General features: G+C 34.0%; 2 protein-coding genes across 3 annotated transcripts; one reads left to right on the plus strand and one right to left on the minus strand.

The window, feature by feature from the left end:
• The first annotated feature begins 544 nt into the window (after positions 1-544).
• On the plus strand, positions 545-8226 carry LOC102602864 (uncharacterized). 2 transcript variants are annotated; one of them, XM_006355712.2, is made up of 11 exons: positions 545-753; positions 2112-2224; positions 2846-2967; positions 3167-3372; positions 5255-5536; positions 5696-5754; positions 5922-5958; positions 6311-6382; positions 6488-6638; positions 7329-7460; positions 7578-8226. In XM_006355712.2, exons 2-11 carry the CDS (start codon positions 2122-2124, stop codon positions 7989-7991), a joined length of 1578 nt encoding a protein of 525 aa, XP_006355774.1. In that variant the 5' UTR covers positions 545-753; positions 2112-2121; the 3' UTR covers positions 7992-8226. The 2 variants fall into 2 exon arrangements, with proteins under 2 accessions (XP_006355774.1, XP_015168008.1); XM_015312522.1 differs by lacking the exon at positions 545-753 and adding an exon at positions 936-959.
• Positions 8227-9127: 901 nt separating this feature from the next.
• Positions 9128-22276, minus strand: LOC102603203 (uncharacterized). Its single transcript, XM_006355713.2, has 3 exons — positions 22065-22276; positions 21903-21983; positions 9128-9413 (listed from the first exon to the last, which is right to left on the minus strand). Exons 1-3 carry the CDS (start codon positions 22176-22178, stop codon positions 9399-9401), a joined length of 210 nt encoding a protein of 69 aa, XP_006355775.1. The 5' UTR covers positions 22179-22276; the 3' UTR covers positions 9128-9398.
• Positions 22277-23739: the final 1463 nt, after the last annotated feature.

A 23739-nucleotide genomic window follows, 5' to 3' on the forward strand; every position in this document is an offset into this window, starting at 1 on the left:
TCATTCACAAATAAGCTATATATGTACATAACATAGCCAAAGAATCGCCAGAATTTGTTTCATATTTAAAAGAAATTGTTATGGTTATAAAATAAAAATGTTAGAATTATATAGTTTTCATATATATAAATATAGAAATGTATTGACAACAAGGGGCATTCTGGACAAAACTATCAATGGTAAGGATATTTTTAGATCAAAGTATTAACTACTCTATAAACGAAGGGTATTTTTATTTATTTCACATAGTTTAAGGACATTTTTTATCTTGTTCCACAAAAATATATGGATGTTTTAACCATGTTTATTTTGTTTTATTTTAAAACTAAAAGTATATGATTATATTGCTAACTCTTTTTGACAAAAATTTCAGTAACTTTTCTTAAACCTATTTTTGGAGCTTCAAAAGAGGGAAATTACTTTGAAAGTTCTCAATATGTTTTATTATTTCAAAGTACACAAAAGTGGATGGCTGCTGTTATTTAATAAATAAATAAAAGCAAAAGACATATTTGATCTTTTTTCTTAATGTGAAATTGAACTTTCCCTTTTCTCTACAAAAAGCTATCTAGAAAAATCTTTCCATAATATACTTGGACCAAAATAATGGATATGGAGAATTTTCCAATTACTCCAAGTTTATTTTAAATATATATAATATTTCTTCTCAACTTATAAAAACAAGAAGGCTCTCTCTTTGAGTTGTGCTAGCTGAAGAAGAAAACCAGATACAAGTTTTGTTTATACTATCAGGTGACAATTAATTAAATTATTCCATTGTGTGTATGCTTTCGTCCGATAAATTTTATAGCTAAATAGCAAATTCTGTCATTATAATTCAATTTAGTGATTGGGAAGTGGAAACCTGTTAGTTATGAGTTGTTTAGTGATGAAATTTATAGATAATTTTAGTTTTTTATTTTAAAGTGTGGTTGGACATCAAGATTACTCAAGAATTGGTGAGTTCTTAGTCAATTTATAAACATATAGCTTCATGATGATATAATAAACTTATTACAAACATGTTGAAATCAAATAAGTAAGAAGAGAAATTGAGTCATCTTTTTCGAAAGAGGCCACCTTCTTTTAAGCCAGAAGTTTCTACTTCTAGTGAACGATAAACTTTCCTCTTCTTCTTTGGCTAGATCATAAATCTTTAGCACTACAATAAAAGACGCATTTATAACGGCAATACCGTTTACTATCGTAAAAAAATAAATACGGTGATTAAGTTAATGTTACAATATTCATAGTTGCTAAAGTCTTTAACAACATTTATATAGAGTACTAATTATAAATATCCATATCTTTTATAGTTGCTAAAATGATATAACAATAATCATATTATTACCGCTTAACAATTATCGTAACTTCTTTTTTATTTGTTAGTTCAACTTCTCTCCTTTATCTGAACTTGAAATTGGTGATATAAGCAAATTAAACACTCATACACACCTGTTTCGTTTAGAGCGCACGATAAAGAGTGTTAATTAATGAGTGACAAAGCCAAATATATATATATATATATATATAAGGGGATTCAATGAATTACTTTTACACTATTTGTAGAGTATGGTTTTCGACAAAGAGACTTCAATTGAATCCTATTATTTCCGTTACTTTATATATGTATAATTAATCCTAACTTATTTGAAACAGAGGCACACAATTATATTATTGTTTCATAGTCTACATAGCCGGCCCTTTATTTGGGTTGGACGTATGAATTTGGGTGAATTTGGTGAAGGTCCTATATGAGCAGCTAGCTAGGTAGAAGAAATAAATTGATGAATTTAATGCTCAAGCAATTTATTTTCCTTTGTTTACTTATTTAAAATTCGATATTAAATCAAAATGAAATAAACAAATTAAAACGAAGATAGCAACTCAAGTGACATACACACAAAACAAACCCTCTTTTTTCTTTTCTTTTAATAATTTTTTTTTTTTTGTGTGTTTGTATGTGTGAAAAGTATAGTTTAAATATTATTTATATTCTAGAACATTCTCTTTTGAGAAAACTAAGTCAAATTTGTCATTGTCGCAGTTAATTACAAGTTAATTATATATGACTAACTTAATTAACAAGTTATTGATGACTAAATTGGCAGTTGAATATATATGGAGTGGATTCAAAGAAGGCACGTGACAATATCTTTACTACTTCTTGTTATTCTCATTGCCTTGAATGTCACTAGTCTTGATGGAGGACTAATTGGACCAGGTGAGAAGTCAGAATTCAAAATTTATTCATGTTAGATATTTATTACATCAATAAATATATGCGTCATTTCTTGTCTTTCATGTACATAGATTCAAATCGTAATTTTGACCCTTTCATCTTAATATATTTTAGCTCAATTATCTTTTGAATTTAACCAATAATTCAGTCCATTTTAATCTGCTTAATTGACATCCCTAATTTTAAACTTCTAACACTCCCTCCTCTACACATTTGATACTTTGTAGTTTGTAATAATTAATGGTAAATATTCCCTAATTTTAAACTTCTAACACTCCCTCCTCTACACATTTGATACTTTGTAGTTTGTAATAATTAATGGTAAATATTCCCTAATTTTAAACTTCTTAAACAACTTCCCTCCTCTACACATTTGATACTTTGTAGTTTGTAATAATTAATGGTAAATATTAATTTATTTGATTATTAAATTCAAGTAAAGACTATCTTTACATACTAATATATGCAATTTTCAACAATGTAAAACATATTTAAAATGATTAAATCTCCATTTGAAATTTCAGAAAAAAAATTAGTTATTCTTGACTTTTATATTTTCTTTCTTCTAAATATTTCTACAAAATATTTTTATTCATTTTGCAGAAAGAAAATTAGTTGAAATAGAAAAAGAGTCAGGATCTGATGATACTGTGAGAATTGATCCTTTGAAGAATTTCAAGAAATACAGAGGAGGATTTGATATTACAGAAAAACACTATTGGAGCGTAAGTTATCATCTCTCGTCTTGTTAAAGAATATTTTTTACATTGTCGATGCGATTTAATCCCCTATAGCGTAGTATATATTTTATTTTCCATACCACTACTTCCACCTATTATAACAATTACCTATAATATCACTTAAACGTATTATTATCATTAAAAAAAATTAATTTGAAGAACTAAATTTTAATATTTGGTGCAGTCCACTATTTTTACAGGTATATATGGCTATGCCATTGGTGTGATATGGCTTTTATGTGGCTTAGGATATGGATTATTTCTTGTTGCTTCAACTTTTTGCTGCAAAAGAGACAAAAGAAAGCTCAAAAGGAGATCAACTTGTTATAATAAACATGATTCCTATCTCTGGATTATTCTCTCAGCCATTTTCTTGACAATTTTAGCAATGTGAGTTACTTACTTCACAAACTTGTTTGCATCAAAAGTTAAAAGACATGTGCATATAGTCATCTTATTCGAATCAGAGGCGGATTTAGGATGGATTCTATCAATTCAATTTATTAATCAATTGCTAACATAAGTTATTCAGATTCTTGGGAATTATTGTCACACTTATATTGATACGATATGTGTGTGAGTGTGTGGATATGAGATGCAGGGCCGTCTCGACCATAAGGCCACTAAAGCAATCGCTTGGGGCCCGGCCCCATTTTCTCTCAAAGATGTGTGTGTGTGTGTATATATATATATATATTGTTAAAAAAAATTCATGTATTGGTAAATTTGAAAATATTTTTTTGTATAGAAAATATAATTGAGAAATTGAATATTGTTTAGTTGATTGTAGTGTCTTTTCTAGATTCTTATGTGGCTAGTTAATTGTAGTATCCTTTCTAGTTTCGCATGTGGCTATCTATTTTGTTGTCTAGCTCATTTATATTTTGACGATTATCATGAACCAACAGTATTGTGTTCTTATACTTACTTTTCTTTATTCTCCTTTCACTATTTTTTATTCTTTCATTATTGAATATTCTTAAGTCTCTCAAACGTTCAAACATTCTACATTATGTGATATCTATTGTTGTGTGTTTATAAAAAAATCAAATTTGTTTTTGGTGTCTTATTAAAATTTCAAGCACTAAAACTAATCAACACTATTTTAATATTATTTATTAACTTATCAAATTCATCGCTACAATATTTTAATATCATCATATTTTTAAAATTTTGAGTCTTGTTTTATTATTCAAACTTTATATTATATAATTTTCATTGAAAATTTACATTATTTGCATTCTTACTTCATAATGTCTACATATATCCTGCCTCTCCAGACCTTATTTGTAGGATTACACTAGTATATTATAATTATTCAATTTATATTTATATCAACTAAAAAAATAGGGCATCTTTATAATATTTGGCTTTAGGCCCCCAAACTTGTTGAGACGGCCCTAATGAGATGCACACTAGATTTGGTCAACTTATAACCTAGGGTGCTTTGACTACATGTATGATCGAGACGTATAAATTAAAATTGGTTATATAGTTGTATAATGTATGAGAATGTTTTTTTCGAGTTTTAGATATGAGAAGATTCTTGATATATAGATTAGTATGCATAGATGCATGCATCTAAATAACGATATCTTCGTCTTTGTCTTTTCTAAGTATGTAGTTAAGACGTAAATACACTAGATACATGTATCTATGCACATATATATGTATTTGGATAACTATATTTTCATCTTCATGTTTTTCCAAGTATGTATATATGCACGTACACTAGATACATCACAAGTCGATATTGTATTTATGCACAAATACACAAATAGATTAGTGCCTCTCGATACCAATCTGTAACTCTGCACAGATACACTAGTTACATCAATTCATTTTTTTACACTAGAATTTAATATTGGATACACTAGATGAAATTGCTATACACAGATACACTGAATACATATGTGCATATTTGATACACAAATACATGAAAGTGTGAAACACAAATATAGAGAAGTAGAGGGGCGAGAGAGACAAGATACATTCTCTAGATACAGTACTGTATCTAGATGCAAATATATATAGTGTATTTAGAGACAACTCGAACAAGTGTTTTATATGTCGTATATTCATTTATTAGTTGTTTCGCAATACATGTATTCTTACTCGGAGTTATACCCATAAATCCTAAAATTCAACCTCTAGATCCACACGCAGTATCAAATATCCACACTCATAAAGATTGAACAACATAATTGCTGAAACCATACACATACATTCTGAACATACTAACTTTAGATTCCACTTTCACAATTTTTTGCAGAACTGCAACAGGATTGGTTCTAGGAGGGAATGGGAATTTCCGTTCAAGAACAGATAAAGTAGTGGATATAATAATTGATACAGCAGATGGAGCATCAGAGACAATTTATACTACAACTAAAGCCATGAGAGAAATGAATAGTGGATTAGAAGGGACTGATATAGGTCAAGAAGCTTCTAATTTCTTAATTCCAACTTCTAGAAGACTTGATACACAAGCTGATGACATAAGTAGAGAAGCCAGAAAAAATAGGAGATTAATTGAGAAACTCCTCAACATAGTGTAAGTCTCTCTCTCACTCACTCTTCACGCTTCCTTCCACTGTTGTAGATATGTGATTTTTATAATCACAAGTTTTAAGAAAATAAAAGTTAATTTTTTAATTTCATGTCAAATCAAATTATGTTACGTTAAATTAAAAATATGTGTTTCTATTTATAGGTACATAGTGACTGTAGTGGTTATTTCTCTTAACCTGGTTGCTGTAATTGCTCTATCAGGTAAAACACTATCTATTTTTTTCATTTATGTTTTTGCTTAGACCAAATCCATATTAATTTACTATAAAGTTTAGTTAGAATTAATCTTGTCTAACTATAGATGTCCAATAAAATTACAAATTTAGATGTAATACATTGTCTTAACATTGTAATATTTTTAATTGCAGTATTTGGGATACTCAAATTTAGAAGAACCCTTAAATTGTAAGTATTTATTTATTTATTATATATATATATGTCACAATTAATCTAAGAACAACTAAACACTTTATATTTATTTAATATATCATTTGCACCTGTGTCTCTATTTTGTGTTGGTCTTAAAAAAATTTACCTCTAAGAATAAATAACTTTTTTACATGGCGTAAGTCTCATCATAATATTCCACAAGTTATGTTTCGTTCCCTTAAAGAATGTATGTTCTATTAGGCATTAATTTGATTTCTAGGGGTAAAAACTAATTAAAGAGTGGTCTATTTGAAGAACAAAACGTACGATTAATTAAATTACATTGATCAAGCTTCTAACACAATCTTTTTTTTTTAATTGAATGCAGGCTCATTGCATTATGCTGGATCTTTACAGCTCTGTGCTGGTTCCTTTTTGGAATTTATTTTTTCTTAGACAAGTATGAAAACTATACATTCTCAAATAATTCGTATTTCAAAACTTTATAATATACTTTGGATTCTAATAATAATAATAATATAATTGTGGCATATAATTTTTGCAGTTTTGCTGGAGATACATGCACTGCACTAGAAAGTTTTCAATCAGATCCCTACAATAGCAGTTTGAGTTCAATTCTTCCCTGTGATGAATTGGTTTCAGCTGAATCAGTCCTTCTTGATGTCAGTCAAGGGGTACATCAAATAGTCAACGAGGTACGCTCACTAATAAAAAATCACTATTTTTCGTTACAAATTTCTCACTGAAAATGTTTAGTGACTATTTCCACAGTTAATTTTAATTGAATTACTGAGAAAAGAATAAAGAATCTATTTCGTACCATGTTTCCTATATCATGATAACCAAAATCAATACATATAACACTTAATTTATCTAAAAAGACTAATGTACCTTGTCCAAGTCACTACTAAAAAAATATACTATTTTCCCACAGTAATTTCTCACTAAAAATGATTAATGATTATTACAACCATATATATTTTAATTGAATCAATGAGGAAAAAAATAATAATGTTATCATACCGAATAAATAAAAAGTTTCTCACTATTTCAGTAAGAATATATTTTTCATCATTCATTTTCCTAGTAAGCCGGTTCCGTGAAAACTCGTGTTTTATAACACAAATTTCTCATTGATTCGCGATAAAAAAAATCTTTGTTTTTAGCTGTGATTTGTGAAGGCCACCAAATAAAACAAACGAAATATGAAAAACTAATTATTACTAACCTCCTTTGATTACCATTCCCTTCCTCCTCTATTTACGACGAAATGATTTCTTATGACCACTTATAATCTTTGAATAGAAAAAAATGATTTTTTTCGGATTTCTCGCAAGTAATCTTTTCGAATCTCTTATGACTCAAGTAAGATTTGAAAACTGCAGGTGAACCAAAAGTTATCTACAGAATATGGAAATGTTGCACAAATTTGTAATCCTTTCTCTGGTCCACCACAATATAACTACGAGCCAGGGAACTGTTCCTCTACAACGATTCGCGTAGGAGACCTTCCTCGGGTAAGTACGAGTAATTTCCATATAATCGAGAGTTAATTTCATCATTAACGTTCAGTTACTTTAATGTGACAAACAGTAGTGTGTTTGATCTGAAACCTCTATTTTCTTGTCATGAAGATATTCAAGATGTTAACTTGCACTGATCCAACTTGCACTGGAGGAGTCATGATCTCTCCTCGAGATTTCAACACAGTCGATGCTTACACAACCGCGGTCCAGAAAATCCTCGATGTGTACCCTGGAATGGAGAATCTAACTCAATGTGACACCGTGTTTAATGCATTTGACGATATCATTGACAATCACTGCAAACCATTGAAGAAAAGCGCGCATTTGGTATGGGGAGGACTTGTTTTCCTCTCCGTAGTTATGGTAACGTTGGTCCTCGTGTGGTCATTCGAAGCACACCATGAAGAGAATCATAACAACTTAGATAGTTCTATCAAGCCTCATTCTGTAGAAGCAGATATGATGGAATTAGGTACGCGGAAAGAAGCCAATACTGCCTCAAATCCTGTTTCAGACATGTAAATAAATACAATATTTGATTAGGTAATAGGAAAGAACATAGGCATTTTATTAGAAGAAGCAAAGATTCAACGCTCTCCCAGTCATCATTGTCACAAGGTTAGAGAGCATCCAACACAAAGCAGCCTTTCATTCTTTTAGGGGACCAAACAATGCCCTTTTTTCTCCTTGTGGAAGAAAATGTGGTAAGAGTTATAGGACCATATATTTCTTTAGTTATATATGTTTATTGTTTTCCAAAATATATATATATATATATAGTATAGAAAATTCTTGTTTCTTCATAAAGTTAAAGAAGCCAGCTATGGGGATGAACCCTTCAAGTGGCATGTATTAAATTTTATAAAGCAAGAAAAGTTATTCATTGGTCTGCCTGGTAAAATTTCATCATGGTTATTCTGTCTGGGTATATACTATATGGTTTTTTTGTTTGGTAAACAAAAAATATTATATTAGTAAAACTTAGTATGCATCAGTACATGATAGTGGTACAACGGTATAACTAACCGCTAATAAGGTTCCGGGTAGGGGAAAGGAGTAAATACAATAGTTATTACAATAATGATAATATGTACCAGTGAAATCCTACAAGTGGAGTTTGGGGAGAGTAGAGTATGTGCACCTTAATCCTGCGTCATGGAGGTAAAGAGGTTGTTTTCGGAAGATCCTCAACTTGAGTACAACAAATCAAAGTAGGTATGAAGAAGGTAAACAACAATGAAGAAAGATAACAACTGATAAGAGAATAGTAACAATCATAAAGTAGTGTGATAACCTAAACACAATTTACAAAAGATATTGCTAGAAAGCTATGTTGGATGAGGGGTTTCCCCAGAATGTTTATATAAGTTCTACTATGTGATGTTCTGGCTTGTGTTTTTGTGGAGAGGGATCAATCCTTAGTGTATTTTTTAACAAGTATACACACTTTAAATCGACATCCATTAGCAATTGAGCACCCTACTTTTTATTGAGACAATCTAGACACTTCAACTTGGCACAGGTGCGTCTCGCAAACACTTTTAACTTTGAAAATGCACATTGAGACACCTTTAAAGAGACATTTTTTATGTGCATTCTCAAAGTTGAGGTGTTTACGAGACTACTTAAACCAGTTGAGACAATCCACACGAAGTGAGTATGAGGTCAGAACAATGTTGAATTGTCAGAAAATATCATGTTGAAAACCACAGACATCCAAATAAAAATGTATAACAATCTTGTTTAAACATAAGGGAGAACCCCCAATCACAACTGGGTTATAAATTTGCACCACCAAAGGAAAATATAAAAAAAAAATCATTTCCTTATTTGCATATTGTCCGTTGATATCAGACATCACCAAGATACATAATCAAGAAACAGTATCCACCCATGCTGAAGAACACGATCTGACGATGGTGCTACACTTCAGTTTCCTTCATCCTACATAAGAAAAAGGCAGAAGAGCTGTAAGATCATTAAGTATAACAATCTAAGCAAAATTTAGTAAAGCTGAAGCATAATACAAAGTAAAAGAGCAGCAATGGACGACGATGATCTCAAATCAAGAGCGAAAAACGATCAGATCTGATGCTCTCATCCAAAACAAATCCATACTCTAAATTGGACTATATGTTAAAAAAGGGACCTTGGGTCTAACTTGACCCCAAAGCTAACAAATGAAGTGAGGATTGCCTACGAATTGAGATAACAGCTCATCCTCAAGCACTGTGAAACATTCTTCCTTTTCTTTTTGGTTCTAAAAAGGTGATATGGTGCTTTCAGCAGCAAAGTCAATCAAGCAATAAATCGACCAAGCCTCAGTCCCCGTTTAGTGCCGTCAGGCACAAACCCAAAGAAAGAGGCATTGTAATAAGTATCCTGCCAACAATGATGACCAAACTGTTCCAAGTGTGATGCCTTGAAAACAGCCACATACACCAAGAAAGAAGCTATGCTAATAGCATCAGAGCGTGATATCTTTTTCATCATAATCCCTCCTCTACCCATGGGTCTAAATGAGTTAGCAATACAGTAACAACCAGAACTATAATTGCCACGTCAATTGTAACAGCAAAGTACTTCAAGTACGAGAAACACTTGGTGAAAACAAAAAAGACATTTTGAATAATTGAATATGTGAAATTGGTGGGTGGAATAAAAGAGAGAAGGACCAAGTGAAGTGCCACAGAGCTGCTTCAATTTTTTTTCACGCATCACTTTGCCCCTTACTCTAATCCTTGGCGTGTAAAAACACCCTCATTTTACAAATGGCTGCATTCATTAGTTTTCATCTATTTAGTGACTCGAACACACATTTTTTTAACAGGAAAAGGTAAACATTAGTCGCTCAACACACTTTCACCTGCTTAATGGAGTAAATATACCCCCCCCCCCCCCCCCCCCCCCCTGCAACAACACTTCTTAACAAATTTGCTTTCCCATGTAAAAAGATATCTGCCATTAGTGCATCGATGGAAGCAATATATTCAATAAAGAACAGTATTAGAGCTAGCATGCTAGAGAAAGGAGGACGCAGAAACCTCAAACAATTTTTGCTTGAGAAGATCTAATTCCAACTTAGTTGGGCAACAAGGACTGGAGAAGGAATCCATACGCTAAGTGCAGAATGGTAATGGTGGTCATGTTGATGGACCACGTGGGCACATACACGAGGACAGATTGATTTCAAATTTAAATCGGATAAATGAATCAATTTCTACAGTAAGTTATCAAAGATCTTAGAAATGATGTAAGTAAAACTTTTTGGAGGGGGGCTACACTTTGATGTAGTATACTTGTGGATATATAGAAGTAAATGTTAACTTTCTCAAAACAAAAAAAAAACAACCAGGGCTGGAGCAGAACAGTTACAGGACAAGCCAAGACTCGTCATCAAAAGAGCTTTGAGTTCGCACCACCATTAGCAGATAGTAAAAGCGGATAATTTATGAGTATGCCAAATAAACCCCAGGAGCCAGAAAGCTGTACAGTTTGTGACACTCCTAGAAGTAATACTTCATCAAATTCATACATGTGCTGGAAAGTTGACAGCACCATCAAACAGACTTGGAAGATGATACCTGTAGAAAGTTTTTGGAGTATTTGGAGGGAAAGGAATAGAAGATGTTTTGATGGTCTATCAATTCCTTTACATTCTCTCACTGGATGCCTCATCTGTCTGTACAATTGGGTCAGTATGTGCATGGTAGATTCCCAACTATTTTTGCTTCTACTTCTATAACTAATTTGCATCTTCTTGATGCCTTTAATGAAACATTTACTTCATAAAAAAAAGGCCCAGGGTCTAGAAAGGCTGGAGGTCATGAATTTGCCTGAACTTGAAGTAGTTGTTGTCACTTCAAAAGATAAAATCTCTCGATAAATGGCGACAAGCAATGTAGGTCAAATCCATGAATGAAGGAAGAGGGAGAATGCAGATCAGCCAAGGATAGAGGAAGAGAGAGACCACACAATCAAGTACCTCTTCCCCAAGGTCTAGAAACATAAAGTAGCTGGTTAGTCATCAAAAGAGCCTGCTTAACTCAAGAAGTGCTGCAGAAGAAAGGAAAGCAACTAGTCCCTAGGTGTTTCCTATGCAATTTGACTGGGGAAACAAACAATCACCTATTTTACATTGCAAATTCACTGCACAGATCTGGGAGCTGTTTCTCAACATCACATGCTATAGCTGGACTATGCCAGAACACATCTCTGATCTTTTTAAATGTTGGATCAGAAGGGGGGATAGCAAGACTCAAAAGAAGTGGTGGAACCTAATACCATCATGCATATGGTGGTCAGTGTGGAAGGAAAGAAATGGGAGATGTTTTGAAGATAGATCTAATTCCATTCACAAAGTAAAATGGAATTGTTTGGTATCTTTATTTTTTTGGTGTAAACAACTCTGCATAGAAGATGTAGATCAAATTATAGAATTAATAGGGAGCTTGTAATTTCACTTAGGGCTGTAAATTTTGAAGGTGGCCAGCATGTCCTTAATGCTGAAGAATACAACTTTACCAATGTTCAAAAAAAAAGAACATAAAGTAGCTACTGCCACTTCAAAAGACAGAATCTATGTCCATAAATGACAACAGCCAATGGAGGTAGAAGCCAAGTATAGAGGAAGAGAGAGAATATAAAATCAAGTACCTCTTCTCTCCCCCCCCCCCCCCCCCCCCACCTCCCAGGGTCTAGAAAAGGCTGAATGGATCACAGGTCTAGCTGAACTTGAAGTAGCTGATGTTGCTTCATCCATGAATAACAACATCAAGGATATACGAAAGAGAGAATGCAGAATCAGCCAAGGATTTAGGTAAGAGAGAATGTAGAATCAGCCAAAGGTAGAGGAAGAGAGAGAATATGAAATCAAGTACCTCCTCCTCCTCATGGACTAGAAAGGCTGGATCATGGATCTGGCCGAACTTGAAGTGAGTTCGAAAATTCCGAAGAGGAAGCTCAAGCTTTAAACATGAGAAACAAAGTAAACAAGAAAAAAGACACTCTAGTCCCAGGAACATAATGAAAAGTGTAGAAAGCTCAAAACAGAAGGGTCAGAGAGTTCAAAGAATTAAATTTTGGGATTCTTATGGGGAAAGATCGCGAAGAAGCAAGGAAACGAATGGTTGAATTGCCAATTAATATTATTCTTCACTCACACACAAGTTGTTTGTAGTTGTAAAATAAAAGTAAAAACCATTAGATGGAATATAAGAAGTTCGACGGACAGGGAGAACTTACAGTGCGAAAGTTCTCAGTAAGTAATGGAACACTGATTTTATTTCTCCAAGAGACAAAATTGAATGATGGATTGCTGAATTAGCTAAAAGAATTTGCAGAAACATGTCATCGATTGAGTAGAGTCAAATAGCAAAGGTGAAATAGACATCAGACAAAGAAAAGAAAGAAGAACTTGTTCCAATCTTACTATTTTTATAGGTCAACTAATTTCAACTAATTTCACCAGGCTTTTCAGTGAGTTTACAGGCCAAACAACATTTGGGATAGAAAATAATAATGGTTTTAGTTGCTCGCAATGAGAACAACCAATTAATACTCACGTCCTAGTTGCATCTGTACTCCTTTTTTGAAGTTAACAGTTTTTTTAGTTGCATCTGTACTCCTTTTTAAAACATTTTTTTTTTTTTGATAAAGATAATGTTGTATTCATCAGCATTAAGGATATGCTGGAGACCAACTCCTTTTTAAAACTTATATCTAATATGTATGTCATTCTATATATGCACATTAAATATAATGAATTTATCACTAATATTTTTGTTTTCATACTATTATTTTATGGGTTCTCCAATTTATATTTATATTTTGAGTGAACCAAATTGACCCTTCTGGTTACCTTGGAAGAAAAGAAAATATTGTTCATTTTCTTTTTGCCTACTTTCACTGGGTATGTTGTTAAATATATGGATGAATCCCACTGAAATAAATTAGTATTAACAAGTTCACTACACCCTTGAAACTCACAGAACTGACCAACTCCTTGGTGAACTTGTATGATTATGTACTCAGTAAGCTACCAACAAAGCTCAGAAGAAAGAATGGGCCAAAGGTCCAAAACAGGTGCCCCCTGCCCTGCCGCATTTAATATACTAAAAAATATAAATTTTAACCCGTCCTTCCCTGCCCTGTTTCATTTAAGTATTGCACTGTCCTGCCTTGTTAAGCCTTTGCCCTACCCCAATTCCCATCCCTAAATCTAATGAATGACTTCTCCACTTACATTACAATTACAGACATGGAAGTGATAGGTCCACCACTCTTTGGAGACAAATATTTATTGGTCTAGAGGATGTGACAAACCTGATTATTAAATAATTGGACTTTTTACCGTTAGCGGAGTTTACAATTACTAAAATTCAAATGTATCCTCTAATTCTTCTCTTCAAATATCATTTAACATTTTGATAACTAAAACTTGAATTTAATGGACTTGGATTTTAATTCAAGGGTTGGAATGTTTGATCTTGATTACAATCTTGAGCTTGAGTCAAGGTCTATGGAAGTTTGATCTTTAATTTTTATGGTTGATGCGGAACTTCAATGATCACCACAAGGCACAAACAATGATCTTGAATTCAATTGGCACAAACAGAAAATTTGAGTTCATACACATTCAATCTTAAAATTGTACTTCATTCTTGAGATGAAACTAAGATCTTTGGAATTGACTTGTTTAAGTGCTTGTTCTTCACAACTCTCTTGTAGCTCCTTGATACTCCCCCCCCCCCTTTTGGCTTAGGGAGTACCCCTATCTATTGTCATAAAAAAGAGGAGTTATGGTGCGGACAAACACATCTGCTTGATTTGATTGATTGACTTTAGTCATCAACCAATCAGGCTAAAGCAATGTTCATATGTGCTTGGTCAGAACATTTCACTAGTGTACTTGGCATGTTCTTATTGTGGTGAGGACAAACTCCATTGCTTTCACTTGATTGGTTGACTCGACTCACCTACCAATCAAATTAAAGCAATGATAAAATCACATTTGTCTGGTCAGAACATGTTACTTGTACACTTGACATGTTCGTATTGGCATGTCGGAACATGTTACTTGTACACTTGGCACAATCTCATTGGTTCCTTTATTTATCTTGGCGTGCCATATCACTTGGCACATGACACAAATTTCAGACTCTAGGATAAGATTCCAATGGACCTTGAAAAATAAAGTGGGTTAGTCATTTGCAACCCAACTAGATGGATATGTGTATATATATACACAAATGGCACAATCTCATTGGCTCCTTTTTTTAATCATGGAACACCATGTAAAATTTGAGACTCTAGGATAAGATGACATCCAATGGACCTTGAACAAATAAAATGTGAGTTCATCATTTGCAACCCAACTAGACAGATGTGTGTGCGTATGTATATACAGAGAGTGTATTATATATACCTACCACATTATCTTATTACTATGGAGAGCACAGAAAAAAAAATTGTTGAAAGCCTCACCTTCAAATTATAGTTTGTACAAGGGCTCATGGTTGATTATTGTCAATACTCAAATGTCAGCGAAGTTTGTAACCTATATGGTTTTCAACAAGAGTGAACGGGTAGAATCTCTAACCCATTCCATTGCCTGTACAGACTTAAGAAGGGGAGGAGGTAAACATCGAGAGAGAGAACTAGAATTGGATTTAGTTATTGAGAAGAGAAGACAAAAATAAACATTTTACCAATGTGTGGGCAATGTATGTTCAATATTTAAGTGAACTAAAAAATGGCATGGTGTTAACTTACTACAACCATGTATTATCCATGTAGCTCTCACATGGTCATACAGACATATCAACTGTAAAGGCCACAAGGTTTGCACTTTAATCTCTTAAAAGCTCAAAACCATTAGGGGTCGTTTGGTTGGGAACAAGTTATCCCACGATTATTTATCCTGGGATAACTGTATATGGGATAACTTATCCCATCACTATGATATAAATGGTGGGATAAGTTATCCCAAACATGGCAACCAAACAAGATACAAAAATTTTATCCCGTCACTATTTATTTTTATCCCTCAAACCAAACGACCCCTTAGAACTTTTAAATTTCAACTCCCAAAAGCTTTAACCATGTGACCAACTGGTATATTTTTTTTTTGATGAAGTAAATGTTCCATTGAAGGCATCAAGAAGATGCAAATTAGTTACAAAAGTAGAAGCAAAAACAGTTGGTCTGCTGGCTCAAGTACAATTATGCTAAAACTAAGGAGCCAACAAAATTTGAAAAACTATCCACGGAATCTACATAGGACAAATTAACCCAACTGTACAGACACATAAGGCATTCCGCTTTGAGAGAATGTAAAGGAGTTGATAGACCTTCAAAACATCTTCTGTTCCTTTCCCTCCAAATACTCCAAAAAATTGCTGCAGGTATCATCTTCCAAGTCTGTTTGATGGTGCTGTCAACTTTCCAGCAACACCAACTCTCATAAGCTTCTTTGATACTATGTGGCATGACCCAACTGAGTCCAAAAAGAGAGTAAAACATGTTCCACAGTTTTGCTGTAACAGTACAATGCAGAAAAAGGTGCCTATTGCTCTCTGCTGCTTTCTGACATAAGTAGCATCCATTCACAATGATGCGTTTCCTTTTATAGAGGTTGTCTTGAGTTAGGCATGCTTCATATAGTGCAGTCCAGCAAAAACAGACGATCTTGGGCGGTAGCTTGATTTTCCAAATTAATTTCCATGGCCAGTGGTCAGTGACTGCATTAAATGCTCTTGACTGCTTGTAGGCTGCACTCACTGTGTAATTCCCGTCTCCTGTAGTACCCCATTTGAACTGATCTGTTGCCTGAGTGTTGAGAGAGAAACTCTGTAGAGTCTGTAGTAGTTTGATCAGGTCATTAAACTCCCAATCCTGCATATTCCTTCTAAACATAATGCTCCAGGTTGTTCCATCTCTATTTTGAGAAATTGTTGAGTCTGGATCCCTGGCTAAGTTGAAAAGACTTGGATAATCATCCATCAGAACTGTGTTGCGAAGCCATTTGTCTTTCCAAAATCTGATATGAAGTCCATTCCCCACTGTGAAGTGCTTATGCTGAGAAAATTTCTCCCATAGCTTGCATATGTGTTTCCAGACTCCGACCCCATAAGGTGCTTTTGAAAGACTGGTGCACCAATGACTCTGTATCCCATGCTTTGCACTGACCACATCCTTCCATAAAACATGTTCCTCCTGTGTGTATCTCCATAACCATTTCATAAGTAGACACTTATTATGCAGCGCCAAATCCTTGATCCCTAACCCCCCCTGTAGTTTAGGAAGAAGGACTTTTGGCCATTCCACCAGATGATACTTGTGCTTCTCACTATTCCCTTCCCATAGAAAATCTCTCCTGATCTTGTCAAGTTGTTCCAACACTTTGCCAGGAATAGGAAAAAGTTGCATATAGTATGTGGGAATACTATCAAGTACACTGTTGATCAGTGTAAGTCTGCCCCCTGTCGATAGGTACTGCATCTTCCAGGAGGCAAGTTTTTTCTCAAACTTCTCAATAACTCGTCCCCATATAGCTGTTGACTTATACTTTGCACCCAATGGCAACCCCAAATAGGTTGCCGGGAATTCACCCACACTACATCCCAAGATACCTGCTAATTCCTCCAAGTTTAGCACCTCATTAACAGGATAGATCACACTTTTTAGCATATTGATGTGCAAACCTGAGAGGGCTTCAAAAATCAAAAGGGTTAGATTCAAATAGAGAACTTGACTCCTGTTTGCCTCACAAAATATCAGAGTGTCATCTGCATAAAGCAGATGAGAGATGTTTGTAGTGATCATGCTCCCCACATCAAAACCATTCAGCCATTGCAATTGCTTGGCTTTATCTAACATTCTGCTTAAACCCTCCATTGCAAGTATGAAGAGAAAAGGAGAAAGTGGATCTCCCTGCCTCAAACCTCTTTGTGGGGAGAAAAACCCAACTGGACTTCTGTTGATGAGAATTGAGTATTTTACTGTAGAAATGTTGAAATTGATCCAATTGATCCATCTTTCACCGAACCCCATTTGCCTAAGGATGGAAAGAAGATATGACCAATTCAACTGATCAAAGGCCTTCTCTATATCCAACTTGCATAAGATGCCCGCCCCTCCGTTTTTTATTTTCCAATCAAGAACCTCATTTGCAATCAGTGAGGCATCAGTGATTTGCCTATCTTTAAGAAAAGCATTCTGGTGTTTAGAGACTAGCTTTCCCATAACTGTCTTTAACCTTTCTGCCAGGACTTTAGCTATGATCTTGTAGACACTCCCAATTAAACTAATTGGCCTATAATCTTTGAGTTCTATTGCTCCTTTTTTCTTGGGAATGAGAGCTATGAAGGAGGCATTGCATGATCTAACCATCCAACAATGTTGATGGTAATGGTTCATAGCTGCCAGTATGTCAACTTTGATGAAGTCCCATGATTTCTGATAAAATGCCATTGTGTACCCATCTGGCCCTGGTGCCTTGTCGGGAGCGCAAGACTGAATAGCTGCCAATACTTCCTCTTCTTGAAAAGTTGCTTCCAGATTAAACTTTTCCTCAACTGAGATGGATGGAATGCCCTAAAAGTTGGCTGAAGGCCTGTTTATACACTGAACCTGAACAGTGGAGGCCTTCAGCCAACTTTGAAGGCATTCCATCCATCTCAGTTGAGGAAAAGTTTAATCTGGAAGCAACTTTTCAAGAAGAGGAAGGATTGGCAGGTCTTCAGGTTTGCGCTCCCCACAAGGGTCATTCCACATTTCCACTTTCATAGCATTTGGAGGGATCCAAGGTTGATTTTCTCTTCTATTGTTCTATACTTTCAGGGGCTCAGTGATTTTATTATTTCATAGATATACATATAATCAATGTACAACTCAGGAAGTGTGTAAAGCCTGCTAACATCTCATGGGTAGCTGTTACTGGTGAAAAGCTCTTGATTATGTCATATAATTGTGTAGATCAGTGAAATGCATTAAACCTGGCTATGACATTAAAAATTTGGCAACTCTAATTGATTAAATCATTAGAGAAAAAAACGGACAAAAGGCAGTGGGTCAAAACAGACACTCTCCAAGGCTCTTATTCCATATCTTGTATGCTAGAGAGCATTCAAGAGGAGTTCAGATGGTGTTTTACAGGTATCTATGGACCTCACACAGATTCGGAAAGGGAAGAGATGTGGCACGAAATTGCTGGAGTTCGGGGGTTATGGGATGGACATTGGGTATTAGGGGGTGATTTCAATGTGTGCAGATTTGAAAGCGAGAAATTAAATTGCTTGAGAAGGACTAGTGCCATGAGATCCTTCTCAGACACCATTCAGGACCTTAACCTGATTGATTTGCCATTACAAGGGGCTCAATTTACATGGTCTAGGGGTGATAATTTTGTGCAAGCATCTAGAATTGATAGATTTCTCATCTCCACCGAGTGGAGTGACTCATTCAAGGATGTAAAACAATCAGCTCTCCCAAAAGTAATCTCTGATCACAAACCTATTCTACTTGAATGCGGAGACTGGGATGTTAGCCCTTCATACTTCAAGTTTGAAAACATGTGGCTTCAATCAGAAGGGTTTCTAGAGAAGCTAGAATATTGGTGGCAGAGCTACAATATAGTGGGCAGGGCGGACTTTGTACTACTTCAGAAATTGAAAAGGTTGAAGAGGGATATAACAAACTGGAACAGAGAAGAATTTGGCAAGGTAGAGACCAGGAAAACCAGAGCTCTAGATGAGCTGGCAGCTTTTGAGCAAGCAGCTGAGAGTAGACAATTAACAGTTCCAGAGCTTATTCAGATGATGAACCTGAGAATTGAGCTTCAACAACTAGTTAAAGCTGAGGAAATCTCATGGAGACAGAAATCCAGATGCTTATGGCTCAAAGAGGGAGACAAGAACACAAAGTTCTTCCAAAAAATTGCAAATTCTCATAGAAGGGGCAATTGCATAGACAAACTCAAAGTGGGAACTGAGATCATTGAAGATAAGCATAGGATAAAGCAAGAAACTGTTGATTTTTACGAAAGTTTGTACACTGAACCTGAACAGTGGAGGCCTTCAGCCAACTTTTAGGGCATTCCATCCATCTCAGTTGAGGAAAAGTTTAATCTGGAAGCAACTTTTCAAGAAGAGGAAGTATTGGCAGCTATTCAGTCTTGCGCTCCCGACAAGGCACCAGGGCCAGATGGGTACACAATGGCATTTTATCAGAAATCATGGGACTTCATCAAAGTTGACATACTGGCAGCTATGAACCATTACCATCAACATTGCTGGATGGTTAGATCATGCAACGCCTCCTTCATAGCTCTCATTCCCAAGAAAAAAGGAGCAATAGAACTCAAAGATTATAGGCCAATTAGTTTAATTGGGAGTGTCTACAAGATCATAGCTAAAGTCCTGGCAGAAAGGTTAAAGACAGTTATGGGAAAGCTAGTCACTAAACACCAACTGGTATATTCATTCTTCGATTTTCAGCTAAACCTTTTTGAGTTCTTACAGAACTTAGGCCACAACTACTATTAGGTCAATTCTTATATAGGCCATAAAATACAATCTTATATCATCTAAGAGAAATGATGGCTAAGTTTGTGTAAACATCAGCCTTTAGAGGGCTTTTATTTCACAAGAAAACTGCATCAGTGGTTCCAACTATGAAACTGCAAGCTTTCACGTTTCTTTCTTTAGGCAAGAATATTGTCCATAATTTTGCACCTCTGTGATAGAAAATTTATATCTTAGCGTAATAGAGGTATGAAAATCACGTTATGTTTGACTAAAAGCATATCAGGGTTTTACACTAGGGATGACATTGAGCCCCTACTTGTTTACCCTAGTTATGGACGAGCTAACCAACACAATATAAGATAAGGTCACATGGTGTATGCTATTTGCTGATGATATTGTGTTAACAAACGAAACTAGCGAGGGTGCCAACCAAAAGCTTGAACTAATGAGGAAATACTTTAAGAGAGTAAGGGTTTTAGGATAAGTAAAAGTAAGACTTAATACATGTATAGCAACTTTAATCACATGAAAAGAGAAAGTAGAGGTGAGATTGGACGGGGTTGTGGTGCCAAAATGTAAGCAATTTAGATATCTAGGCTCATTATTTTAAGAGAATGGAATGATAGATAAAGATGTTACTCATGGGATCAAAACTTGATGGTTGAAATGGAAATGTGATATTGGGGTGTTATGTGATAAAAGGATGCCTATCAAAGAGGAAGGTAAATTCTATAGAGCATCTATAAGACCGATAATGTTATATGGTGTGAATGATTGGCTACTAAGATCCAGCATATCCATAAAATGTTGCAGAAATATGGATGTTATGATGCATGTGTGGTCTTACCAGATTACATAAGATTAAAAATGACCACATTCGCTAGAAGATGCAAGTAGCACACATTGAGGATAAATGTGAGAAGGTCGCTTGAGATGGTTTGGACATGTTCTGTGTCGACCTACTGATGCACTGATCATTAGGTGTGAAACTATGGTAACTGAAGGTGTGAATTTTAGACTTGTATGAGAATTTCTAATATTATTATTATTATTATTATTGTTATTTTTGATATAGTATTACACTATTACTAATATTAGATATATAACTTATGTTACTATTTGTTGTACCTTGTACTTCGGTTATCGTATTATTTAGGTGTTAATAATGTACTAAATGATTTGTCATGCTTTATATAGTATTTTACCGACTTCTTCCCTTCCGTTATTTCCTTCTACATACTGCTTTGGACTATTTTTCTCTTGAGTGTCTATCGGAAATAGTCTCTCTAGCTGCAAGTTAGGGGTAAAGTGTGTGTAAGTTCAACCCTGTCCAGACCCCACTTTATGGAATTACACTGGGTATGTATTGTTGTTGTTATATATAATTAACTTATTTTTCACTTTTATTTATTTTGTATTGTGATGATGTGAAACAATCTTCAATGAAGAAGTGAGGATTCATATAGTTGGCCCAACTTGTTTGATACTGAGGCGTAATTGTTATTGGTGGTGGTGGTGGTATTTTGGTCAACTTACACGTACCTCAACTAAACGAGGATAACATTGGAGCAAGCCAACATTGGAAAATTCTAGCAAGAGGTCACACCACAATCATAATCCAAATATCTCTAGATATGAGTATGCTGATATCAGAAAAATACATTTCACTATACACATTCAAGTTCAATGTTTTGGTGTGCACAAAATGTCAATATCCTTCTCAGAAAGATCAATTCATTTTTATTTTGCAGAGCATTCTTTTCGCCCGTCTTTTCCTCTATGACTAGAACTAAACAAAACTTAATTCCAGTGAAATGTGCTTATCAAATCAATAACCAACCATACTTAAAACATAAATTAACAACGATTTCCATTATTTCTATATAATACCCAAAAATTAGCTTACCTGCTGAGTATTGGGAGTATCATGAAGCGCTAATTCAAGATTTGAAACCCTAGTCCCCAATACGCCGAATTTCTCCTCCAACTAAAAAAATGAAGAAAAATTGAAAACCTAAATCAACATTAATTTTTTCACAATAATAATAATAAAGGTAGAGAAAAATACTTGGGAAGAAAGAGAGAGCTGATGAGCCCATAGATCTCTGAATATGAATTGAGACATTGCAGCTGAAGCTGAAGTGAAACCTAGTGTAAACCATACCAATCTTATTCGCATCATCTTCCTCCTTCGATTCTTCTACAATATGAGTTTTTTTAAATATAGATTTGCCCTTTCAATTTAGTAGCTTTGATTTATTTATTTTTTCATTTTGGGATAATTATGTAAAATGTGAGCTCATAAATTTTACTTATATCACATATATATATATTAGAAAAAGGGAAAATTGTGCATTATAGCAATCAATCAATTCAAAATAAATGTTATAGTCACAGTTTTATTTAATTTTAACTCGTAGCAAACACTTTGGTATTCGCCTCTCTTCCCTTAATCTCGCTCGCCTCTCTCTGCTCGCTAGGGGTGTGCATTCGATTTTTCAGTTTGGTTTTATATTATTCGGTTTGAGTTTTTTGGTTTTTGATTTTGAAGAAGTGTAACCCAATTCGAACCAAAATAAATTTGGTTTGTTTTTTCTCTTTTTGGTTTGGGTTTTTTCGGTTCGGTTAATCGGTCATGTCAATAATTAGAAACATAACAAAGTTATATTTGCAATTTGAAAAAAATTATATATATATAATATTGAATTTCTTAAATATACTTTTTAATATAAATCACACGTAAAACGTAAATCAAAATAGTTAAAAGTATATCAATTATAGATGTCCAAACATAAAAAATAAACTAAATCATAATGAAAATAACTAAAAAGGGACAAAAGTGGTTACGTTAACTCCAACTTAATTCTAAACATATATATATACATAATATAATTCGGTTTTTCGGTTTTCATTTTTCTAAATCCGAAATCAAACCAAAAAACCAAACAAAGAAAATTATAAATACCAAAACCAAACCAAAAATCCAAAAAATAAATCCAAATTAGAATTCGATTTGATTTGGTTTGGTTTTTCGGTTTAATCCAAATAATGCGCACCCCTACTGCTCGCCTCTCTCACTTTATACAAACACAATTGTATAAATTGTGTTTGTCGTTTGTATAAAGCAAGAGAGAAATGTATATACAAATACAAATGCATATCTCTTCGTCATATACACTTATAATTATACAAACACAAATCTTCTTCTATTCAGTTCTCTTTTGTCTCTCTCTTTCTCGTCTTATACAAATACAAATTATACAAAATACAATGTATAATTTGTGTTTGTATAAAGCGAGAGAGAGATTTGATATACAAATACAAATTTTTTAACTCGATTCATTGTATACAAATTCAAATTTTATGTAGATATACAAACACAAACATTGATACATATACATAATAGTTACATATATACAATTATTTAATTGATATACATATACAATCACTTGATTTTATACAAATCAGATGTCTGCGAATCAGATCATGTGATTTATACAAATCAGATGCGCGCAAATAGCAAAAATGTAGCTATAGAGTGTTATATGAATTTTATGTTTGTTATTCCTAAAATTTGTCCATAGAAAAAATGGTTATTCGACCATATTATTTATTAAAAATGGCCGACGTGACCTTTCTTTCTTCTTTTGCGTCTTCTTCGTCCTTCTTTTTTTGTGTCTTTTTTTTTCTTCTTCATCATCCTCCTTGTTGCTTACATTTTTTTTTAAAAAAAAATCGATATA

The sequence above is a fragment of the Solanum tuberosum genome, unplaced genomic scaffold, assembly GCF_000226075.1.
Source record: "Solanum tuberosum cultivar DM 1-3 516 R44 unplaced genomic scaffold, SolTub_3.0 scf00208, whole genome shotgun sequence".
Taxonomy (NCBI): domain Eukaryota; kingdom Viridiplantae; phylum Streptophyta; class Magnoliopsida; order Solanales; family Solanaceae; genus Solanum; species Solanum tuberosum.

Bases quoted from the DNA above. Each gene is read 5' to 3' on its own strand.
- LOC102602864 (XM_006355712.2), top strand. From the start codon at position 2,122: ATGGAGTGGATTCAAAGAAGGCACGTGACAATATCTTTACTACTTCTT. The intron at 5,755-5,921 runs GTAAAACACTAT...TTTTAATTGCAG, and splicing joins TGCTGTAATTGCTCTATCAG to TATTTGGGATACTCAAATTT. The intron at 6,383-6,487 runs GTATGAAAACTA...TAATTTTTGCAG, and splicing joins ATTTATTTTTTCTTAGACAA to TTTTGCTGGAGATACATGCA.
- LOC102603203 (XM_006355713.2), bottom strand. From the start codon at position 22,178: ATGATGCGAATAAGATTGGTATGGTTTACACTAGGTTTCACTTCAGCT. The intron at 21,984-22,064 runs GTATTTTTCTCT...TCATTTTTTTAG, and splicing joins AGCTCTCTCTTTCTTCCCAA to TTGGAGGAGAAATTCGGCGT.